Source organism: Etheostoma cragini, chromosome 13, assembly GCF_013103735.1.
Source record: "Etheostoma cragini isolate CJK2018 chromosome 13, CSU_Ecrag_1.0, whole genome shotgun sequence".
NCBI lineage: Eukaryota > Metazoa > Chordata > Actinopteri > Perciformes > Percidae > Etheostoma > Etheostoma cragini.
In genome coordinates this window covers 20,757,969-20,768,483 of record NC_048419.1, presented here as the reverse complement: position 1 = coordinate 20,768,483, position 10,515 = coordinate 20,757,969, and the positions used below count along the sequence as shown (strand labels likewise).

The 10,515-nt window shown below is 39.1% G+C and overlaps 1 protein-coding gene across 5 annotated transcripts in view; it reads right to left on the bottom strand.

The window, feature by feature from the left end:
• Positions 1–8,718, bottom strand: part of clip2 (CAP-GLY domain containing linker protein 2) — a 40,103-nt gene extending 31,385 nt beyond the window's left edge. For 2 of the 5 annotated variants that reach the window (XM_034889732.1, XM_034889736.1), the window contains exons 1-2: positions 7,846–8,716; positions 5,464–5,688 (exon numbers count right to left, since the gene is read on the bottom strand). In XM_034889732.1, the coding sequence (XP_034745623.1) occupies positions 5,464–5,578 (115 nt within the window). In that variant the 5' untranslated portion in view covers positions 5,579–5,688; positions 7,846–8,716. Of the gene's footprint in view, positions 1–5,463; positions 5,689–7,845 lie in introns of all 5 variants that reach the window. The other 3 variants (XM_034889735.1, XM_034889734.1, XM_034889737.1) reach the window with 3 other exon arrangements.
• Between the last annotated feature and the right edge of the window lie 1,797 nt (positions 8,719–10,515).

The following is a 10,515-nucleotide window of genomic DNA, read 5'->3' as shown; positions in this document are numbered from 1 at the left end:
GGACTCACCCCCTACCCGAAGAAAGCACTCCATCGGTTTCCTGCTGAGAACCATGGCCTCAGATTTTGAGGTGCTGATGAGTACAGCAAAGATGTTGATCTTTTTTAATATTGTTAGGTTCATAGTAAAGCTGCACTAATCAATATTCTTATACAGAGAAATAAAAGCCTACTCTACTGGTCCTGTCATCACATCTGGTCATCAGCAGCTTTACTGTCTAAGTTCGACCTCACCACCTTCATGCCCTTTGACCTTTTCACTGAAAAAGTTAAGCTAGTTAGTAAGCATAGTTGAGCATTTAGCTGCTAAAGAGACAGATTGTTTTTTCTCAGAAGTTAGTGGAAAACAAAAACAGAGCTGAAAAGGAGAGTGAATGTTGGACATTCATCCGATGGCCGGAAACACAACCCAAAATGAATGCTAATATTGCTCAATGTCTACTGGATGTGTAAACCAGGCAACTCTTTGCTAACACATTACATCTATGTAATGTGTTAATATCCCAATGCTGTGCTTACAGCTTGTTGCGCTGCCATTCCTTTTTTTTTATACATATAAATTAAGGCAGGTTGACAGCTCAAATGAAAAACACCCAAAAAGACTAGTGGAATTACAGATTGATGGCGTTTGAGGTGCAGTAAGTGTATACTGTCTGAGGACTGGGTACTCCACAGAGTCAAATAAATGGCAGAAGCTGTATGTCTCCAAAAAGGCCCAGCACGCCTGTGACTAAAATAATTCTGTTGAGAAACCTGCTTCCGTGGTCACAGGAGACGTGGCATCAGGAGCGGTGGCACAGCTCTGTTATTTTCACATCAAAAGCAGCAAGAAGGAAGGCTCAGACACGTTTCTCTGTTTGCTCATTGACAACGACTTCTTCCAAAGGGTGAAACGTTTCTTTAATTTAAACTAGTAACTCTGCCAAATTCCGACACAGTGGCCCCTTCTCACAGTCTTCCCAGATAAAACCAACAAACAGGGGGTTGAGATTTGGAGTACAAAGCCAGGTCAGTGTTTAGACTATCTGGGGCAGGAGACTAATCCCTCCATCTACTATTTTAGGCATCAGTATTGCCTCACCTACATCTTATTAGTGCCAATAGCCAACTTGAGTTAACAAGACGGATAGAACTGAAAATAATACACCAATCATGACATGCATCCTCTTTTTTTTTTTTTTTTTCTTTTTTTTTTTTTTAACAGGAGGTTGACTGACTGACCAGCTGAGTGAGACACCAGAATTGTCACCTACAAAATTAACTAGTGTTCAAAAAAGGCCCCTGTGTGATCTAGGTGCTCTTTGAGTATTGGACAGACCCCATTCTCAGCTACCCTACATGATTTCTGAAGTGCAGATTGATGGACTGCAACAAATGTTAAGGTTTGATTTAAATGTATGGCAAGTGAACAAATTAAAGATTAACATCATTTACAGTAAATGTATCTGCAATGCATTCATGACTAGTCACACCTTTATTTCATAAAAGATTGACAAGCTTTAGAGGATTTTCTTTCCACCTGGACAAAGCCAGGCTTGCAGTTTCCCCGTTTTCCAGTCCTTTATCTATCTATCTATCTATCTATCTATATGAATGTATACAAATATTTTTTTATTTAGAAAGTGAGAACAATTTACAAACAATACAGTGAAACATAAGAATGTGTCCCAGTGCTCCAGCGTGTTATATTCTGTATTATATCTGAAAATGGAGTTGGACATATCTTGAATTTAATCTTGATCTTAAAGTTAATAACCGTCCTAATTTCTTTAAAAATATCTTGATAGATATTTGAATATAAATTAAACAGTTATTTGGGCAAGCCATTCCAAACTATAAAAGGTTTAAGTGACTATCCCTACTTCGGTTTTAAATACATTTTGACTAGTCATAACTGCAACGTGAGCAGTGAGAATAGAAATGAGAAAGATTAGAAAAGATATCTGCAATTGCATTCTGGCCATCTACAAATAAATTGTCCTTAGTAGTAAGTGAATTATGAATATCTGAAATGTGAATGTCATTAGTCTATTACAGTAAATGATACAACAGTGTGGTGATCTATAACGACATGCAGAAAACAACATTGGGAAAGGAAGAAATACAACATGTACCATGATTGTATGCATTTTTGTGGATCAACAGGATCTGAGCAAAATAATGAGTTTATGTGTGGTAGAAACAAACTGTTTAAACCACAGGCAGGAATTTAGGCAAGCACTTCAAATTAGGGCAGCTACCTAACAGATGACAGGCAGCATTAGGGATTAGCTGGTAATGGCCGGTCATTTAAGATCCAATTTTAAGCTTTTCTGCTTTTCACACAGAGAGAAACAAAAATGACTTCCAGGCCGAACACAAACTTGGATAGATAAATAAATGCCAGTTTTGTTTACTATCATTCAAAATGCTAATAAGTGGCTTTAACAAACCAAGGCAAAGATTTTGCTCATTCGCTGTCACCTACAAATTACGTTCCTACACAACTAAAGTGTATTTTTGATAACACTTAAAGGGAAAGATTTTTACTGGGTTGCATTTGTTTTTTAAGGTATCACAAATACGTTTCCAATTTAAGTTTGCAAAGTGAGGAGGTTGGGCTGGATAGATGGGTCAAACAAACAGGTCTTCTGTCAAGGAGACGGCTGTCCGAGTCCTAAGTGATACCACGTTAACTTTATTTAGTTATTTATACCTACATACTTAACAAGGACCCGAGGAAGAGTAGAGTCACACATGGGCTTTTCAATTTCCTCGAGGGAGTCATCCCAAAAGGATGAGTAAAGAGAAGTCTAAGTCTAACGGTGATCCTTAAATAAACTAAACTTACATGCCATGTATGTATGTAGGAAACATACTTAACTTGTAACCAACTTTTAATTTTAACCTAAACCACAGTCTTTTCCTAGATCTAACCACGTTGTTGGTTCAAAGACGTGTTGAAACAAACGTAATCTGGGATAAAACATGTTTCGCTCAAGACGTAATTGAGAATGCAGTTTGATTATATGTGAACATAATTTTGCATTTAGAATATTCTTACAGCTTTTCAAGTCTAATTTTGTAAAAAACTATTTTGGACAGGTATCCGTCTCTTATTATTTTACTAGATCCAAAAATATTCAATTGTCAAAATAATAATACAGCTTGTAATAAATAGTATTTCTTTGCAAATTTCTGGAAGCCAGAACTATTTTTTTCTATGCATGGATAGAAGCATGGATAGAAGTCAATAAGTTTAATTCTAGTCTATCCAGCTTAGGTTGGCCACTTTGATAGTTAAAACTAAGAGAAACATTAACTAGGGATGCACAATTAATCACAATTGTATCAAAATTGCAATATTAACTAGTGTAATATCCAAATTGCAGGGTTTTTACGCGAATTGGCTGTTTAACACGTTTGCCAATAGTTTTTCTCTGCATTATTTCGAGACAGGCGTCCACAGGCAGCTCTGTGTTGCTGGAGACGCTGCGGTTCACGTGCAGACCATGCACCGCCCCTCCACCAGTAGCACCAAGGCAGACTTAGATCACAAATCAAGCCCTTTATTTCAATGGCTACTTCTCAAGGTTTATTGTTTTCTTAAATTATTTAAATGTGTTGACAAAAGGATATTTTTTGATGACCTGATTATATTGTTCTTATAATATGTCAGCAAGCAATGCAGCACCAAGGCTGTAGATGTTGATGAAAGCCTTTGACCCTTGCACAGTTAACCATGTGCAGTGCACCCATCCATATGATGCACATTGCACACAAAATTTGGGTGTTACGAATGTAAGATGAACGCAGAAGTGACACTGATCTGTGTTTTTGTTTCGTAATTTTAAAGAAATGGCAGAGCAGATTCCGAAAACAAATCCAGTGTGGCATGTGTGTGGTCCATGTTAGATTGAGGGAGCAAAAGCAGTATTGGCTCCAAATATTGGCTCAAGAAAATCAGCAGCCCGTCTTCAGCTAAGGCTCTAAAAAAATCTTTATCGGTCAATTCCTATTCCTGTGTTGGAACAACTTACATCTTCTTCCCTCCCTCCCACGAAATTCCACAGTTAACATGAACCATGACACACTTGTAGCTACCTCCCATACACGCTGATGCTAATGAGAAACAAGCATACTGTCAGTCAAAGAGGGCTGGCTATTCTTCTGTTGTGTTCACATTGTGTTTCTGATTAATTGCAGCTTCACTCCCAGCTTTAACATGTGCATGTAAAGCTGGTGGGATGGGACTGTCGTGTGAGCTAAAACCCGAGAGGATAAACAGTGTGGCTGCATTTAAGAGTGAGAACAGCTGTGATTACTTTTTGCAGGCAGGGGTTGTTATTTTTATGTGTGTTTTTCAGAGGTCGGTTTTCTGTGATTTCCGTGAGTAGTCCGTTTTCAGTAGCTGTAATGTCTGTTGTGTCTAAGTCACATGTCCAAATTTCACCTATTCATGTAGAGTTTTCTGATAGGAGAAGGCTAGCGATGTTCTACATTTGTGTTATTGGCAGTACATACTATTAAGAGACAAATGCCTGTGCGTTAGTCTGTCTCTCAATAATTTACGGCTTTCCTAATAAAGGAAGATGTCAGCCAGTGCAACAGTGGGGCTCATTGATGGGTTTTGAATGGTTTTTGGACAATAATGGAGCTCTAACATATATAACAAGGTATATAAAAACCTGGATCCACATAAAATCAAATGCTGTTTTGGTGCTGTGGATCATAAAACATATTTCCCTAACTGCTATAAAAAAAAATCCTTATTGCAATGGTATCCCTTGAATCCCTTGTTTTCTGATCCAGGCAGCCCACAAAAAAAACTGAGTGGGTTGTCTTATTTCACAGTTTGTGGGCTGGTAGGCACTCCGGCTACTAAAATGTATGTCCACTTGCACTGACAAACTGAGCTTTTTTAACATGTCCCATTTAAAGCTTCAACAAGCTGTAGACACAAGTCGGATATTTTATTATTTTAATGGAAGTCCAGTATTCACCCACTTAGTGGGGAGCTGTAAAGTCAGGTGATAATTCAGTGTGGGTTTGTCACATTTCACAAACATTTAATCCATGTTTTAATATTTAAAAAAGGATTAGTGCAGCTTTGAAATCATTACAAAAGAGAAAAACGGTTTAGATCCGCAAAGTATGAATTAACGATTGACGCACATAACAAGAGCATTTTTTCAAACACTGGCCAGTGTTTGAAAAAATTTAGACTCAAACTGGAAGTTTGAGTCTAAAGTCTCTCTGGCTGAATATATTAATGCATACATCTATATAAATATACATTATTTTTAAATGGACAGAGTGTGGCACCCATTCAAACTGCTGAAAGCTAAAAAGAATTCTAGTAAATACGCTGGGAGATCAAGCTTAAGAAAACACTTCCCAGCTTCTGAGTGCATTTAATTTAATGCAGCTGTGCTCTACTGAGTCATTAACACAAACAAATGGTCAGAAGAAGGAAGTGACTTACTGTCTTTAGGGACAAGAGGGCTGGAGGTTCCACCCGCTGAGGTCCTTCCCACTGGGCTGGAATGCTTGGGCCCCCGGCCAGGGATTTTCAGTCCACTGGACTTGAGCATATTCATTCTACAGAAGCAAGGAGACAGCCAGAACCTGAGAGCTCCTTCCCGGGTGACGAAGGCTTGTGGATCAGGCACTAGATGTGGGAGTGGTGGCTGTCGCTCTCCATGTTTAGCTGTTGGGATAAATACAGGAACAGTTAAGAGAAATGTACATAAGCACAAGTGCATGCATATATTTATTTTTTACCTTTATTTATCCAGGTAAGTCAATTGAGAACATATTCTCATTTGCAACGACAACCTGTTACTCACACAGTTACACATTCATACCTGCCCAATCACAGTCTGATAGGCAGGCCACTGAGCAGGTCCACTGGAGCGGATTGGGGTTAAAGGAATTGCTCAAAGGCACCACAGTGGTAATGAGGGAGGGACAGCACAGGGTCTTTTCACTTTACCCACCCAGATTTGATCTTGCCAGTCTGGGGATTGAACCTACAGCCTCTTGGTTACAAGCTCACTTCTTTAACCTTTAGGCCCCAGTGTCTTGCCTAACCTCCAAACATGTATGAATGGACCAGACTGTTGAAGTAGAACACCACCTAACTGGTTTACACAGGAACACGAGTATATGAGATGGAAGGGGGCAGGAAATGTGTAGCTGTTTGTACAGCAGAAGAATGCAAGTTATTTTTCCAAAGGTTTTGTTGAACTTACCATGACTTGAATATTTTGTGCATACTTTCAATCTGTGCAGGGATTCATGGTTTAGTGCAGCAACATGGGGGTCAGGGCCCACTGATGAGTTACTAGATACATCCATGGGGTCACAATTATGAAAAAAGAAAGAAAAATTGTGTATTTCTTCTCACTTGTATTCTATTTGTTTATATATATATATATATATATATATATATATATATATATATATATATATATATATATATATAGGCCATAAACCGTGACAAGTTGTTGCCAGTTAAAGAAAATATCGGAAGCCACAGACAGAAGAACCCTGGACATGTGGCGCGATTTTTGTTTGATTTACAGTATGCAGCTTATTTATATTTCTGGTCTTCATCCTACTTTAAACTCAAATATAATGACAAAAAGAAAATAAAGAATCATATTGGGATTTGTTTACATTTAGGAGTCTGAAATGCTCCAATATACCATGCTCAAGTGGCACCAAGAAGCTTCACTGGTAACAGTAAGAGAAAAATATCCAAGCACTTTGGCCTTATTTCTGGCTACATGTATGTTCCCCTTTGTGTTGTTGACTGGTAATTAAGACAAACCTATGTATATGTAGAAATAAATTGCCTTTTAGCACTATTCCCAAATTGTAATACCACTACTACACTACTGCTGTAGTGTCCCTGAGCAAGGCAAGGAGCCCTTAGCTGGAGGATCTCATTCATGAGCAACCTAACACTAGTGGCCCAGCAAAACACTTACAGATCAAGAAGCTGACAGCTCAAGTCTGACATGTTTAAAGTTCAGTTGTTATTTGTTCTAGTTATACTTACCTCTGTCAATGTCTGTTTTTGACAGTTTTTTTATATAAGTTTTATCCAGGTTATTAATTAACACCTGGCAATCTAACAGCAACATTTAAAAGTAGCCTATTTGCAATAAGCCTATTAGTATTGTGATAATCGTTACATAAGTCACAGTAAATTCAGCATTAATAATAACACCTCATTGCTTCATTCATTCGTTCATGGTGAACTTATCAATTTAATAATATGCCTGATAGTTAATGTAGGCCGGTGCCCAAGTACAGCATGGTCTACGCATCTTGGCCCAAAGGCCATTAAGGAGATATAATGTTATACAGCTCCAATAAACAACACACATCTGGTTGAGGTTTTAAACTACACAGGGCGAAAAACAAGCAGATTCCAGGCAAGGCTAGTCAAATCCTACATAGGCATAGCCTAATCTTTACACTCAGCTCATCCAGATGATCAAAAAAATGCATTTTCATTGTTGAACAATTAATCCAATAAACCTGACCAGAATTATGGTTTTCCTATAAGTGAAGTCAAAAATAAGGCCCTTGAGTGCCGAATGCTAGGATTTTCACATGTCCGAGGCATTTCTACATATGGGCCTTAATTCATTTTCCAATCGACACCTGATTTGAGGAAAAACAGGATAAAAGCGTCGGGATGATAATGCGCACCTCAACAAAATGTAACACAACGCCAGTTTGATCCATTGTTGTAGCTACTGCGGCAACGTGGTCCAGACTGCCCTTCACTTAAACCCCGAGTTCCTCCCAGCAAAAATGACATAAAAGTACATCAATACAGGAAAATACTCACGTTGCTATGCAAAATTGGAGCGTCCGAAAGGTGTCCGACAACCGGCCAACTTTAATTTTCTTGCCAGAAGAGAGGGATTAGTGGTTGCCACTCCCTGGGATGCAAATATGGATGCTGAGCAGAAACTGAAAGGGAGAGTCAGCGTGGATCAGTGGATGATGGCAACAACTGCACGGTGTCAGCAATAGACCGGTGATGGTTTAGCAGTTAGCCTGCCGGTTCATTTTTTCAGGAAGATAGCTAAAGCAGCTACCAAAGAGCGAAGACAATCGACATGTACCGCTGTTCACGTAGCCAAACACTGGCACACAGGTCTTGACGGTTCCCGAAACGAAACGCAGCATCAGCAACACTCAAAATCAACTTTTCTCTTGTCTGGCTCTGATTAAACAAGCTAACAGTCTCAGTCTGGTCTCCCGGATAATCAGCTATTTTTTTCCCGGCCCGTTCCCAATCTTGTCGGTGTTCCCACAGTGATATGCATATGTTGGGTTAGCACAGCCTCCCTCTGACTCAACCCACCGGCTAGACTGAACAAAGGGGCTGGGAAGTAGAGCCTCCTGGGGGGAAGATGAGTGTAAACTACAGTCTAGCTTATCTCCGAGACGTTCTCCGTTTAAAAGGAGGGGGGTTTTAATTGGCCCGTGTTTATAGGTTCAATATACATGACTCAAAACGCATGACTCAATGTCATTTCCAATCGTTGGTACTACATTTGTTTTTCGGCATCAATACAATCTACTAAATAACGTTTTCCGCCGTAATATACCACATTTACGACAAGGCTCCCAGTTTTCTTCATCCGCCTTTGACAATGCATCTTCAAATGGAAAGCATGTTGTGCCAGTAATTAAAATGAACATTTTACACAAATTCAGGGCTGTTTCAAACATCCTACGTATGCCGAACTTAAAACGGGTTACTAACGTTTCATTATACGATTTTAATTCACAAAAAAGTGTTCGTACATTTGCTAATAAGTACTGTAACATTAGATAGGGAAACTTCTAATGTAAGTTTGGTGTAGGGCTATCTTTGAGCTCGAGCATAAACTATACAGAAAGTTAACAGGCAGATTTGAGAAGATATCTGAAACATAATGAATGTATTGAATAACGATAGAGCCAATTTAGCTGGTTACCCTCCATGTCAACACGTGAATCCATTTAAACTCGTGGGAGATTCATTCTCATATTTTTCAGTGTCTGTGGTGGGTGGGGTCAAAACCTTAATATGGATCCAGTCTATGTATGTATCACATCACCTTTTCCGGCTCATTTTAAAACGTTCGGATTGGTCAATGGAACAAAACGGCAACACTGAGAAACACTGGGATTGGTCAGCTTGTCTTCTGGGAGTGCCCTTACCCCAGTTTGACAGTACCGCGAAACAGAGCCCTACTGCTGGACTGCATACAGTGATCTAGTCCTTATTCTTCACTGTTTTATGTTATTCTTGGGTACTTTGCCTTAAAATATGCTTTGCACATTCGTTCTAGCTTTGTGTTTCTATGTTGTTATTCATCTACTTATTTTAAGTAAAGGAAAATGTCCACATTTTTGAGAACTATGGATTTGCTTTCTTGCTGAGAGTTAGATAAAAGATAGCTCCTACTCTCTCCCTGGCAGTTGAAAATTAAGCTTTAGCCAGTAGCCAGTTAGCTAAGCTTAGCTAGTATTTAGCAAATGGTACACACTTGAAACAGCTGGAATGGATCTCTCCAAATGGGACAAAATCCACCTACCAGCACATCTTAAGCTTATTAAAATACGTTGTCTATGTTTTTCATTTAAATCGTACAAAAACCAAAGTGTATGTCTATTAAGTGTTAAAGATGAACCGACAGATAATCAAACTATGCAGTTCCCCTCAGCTCAACAAAGGAATTGAGCATTTTTGATCTCATTTGGTTCATTCTCACTGCTCTTATAAAACCCATTTCCAGCCACAGGAGGTTGCTATTTTCCCCTGTATGCCTACATCCTGAGACACAATAACATGAATGCTAATGTAGCTCCATGTCTGCTGTGATATCGAGTAGGCCTACTAAACATTTACTAGTGTACAGTGAAGTACATTTACAGCTGGTACACTGCATTGTTGTGGTTACCAACAGAAACTTGGCACTTATTGCTGGTCATGTCCATAAAGTCTATTTGGTTGCCTGAGGAGGGAACACATAGACATATCTATGGCGGGAACAAATAGATATATCTATGGCAGGAACACATAGACTCGTCTATGGTGGAAACACAGAGGCCTTGTAAAATCCTCTCAGGTGGTGACAATAACAATAATATCCCATTCTCAAATGTAGCAGGGATGACTACAGTTGCAGTCTTGGTACTTGGAACAATAAACTTCGAGACAAACAAAAGAACAGTTTTGTAGGAAGGTCAATGACAGTGAAGGAGCTTGTAAACCAAATGTCTGGAGGTCTTTACAAAACTCTCAAGCAGCTAACTGTTAAAATGTTGCAGTTTTTCTATTGGCCACCAGAGGTCTCTCCAGTTCTATATTGAGTCTACTTTGTGAGACTTACCAATGGACAGGATTTCTGTGTATGCACCATAGACTGTTAATGGTCTATGGCAGGGGTCATCAACTATATTTGTCAGAGGGCCAGAATTTTACCAAACAGTCTCCTTGGGGGCCGGACCCTTAAATAAA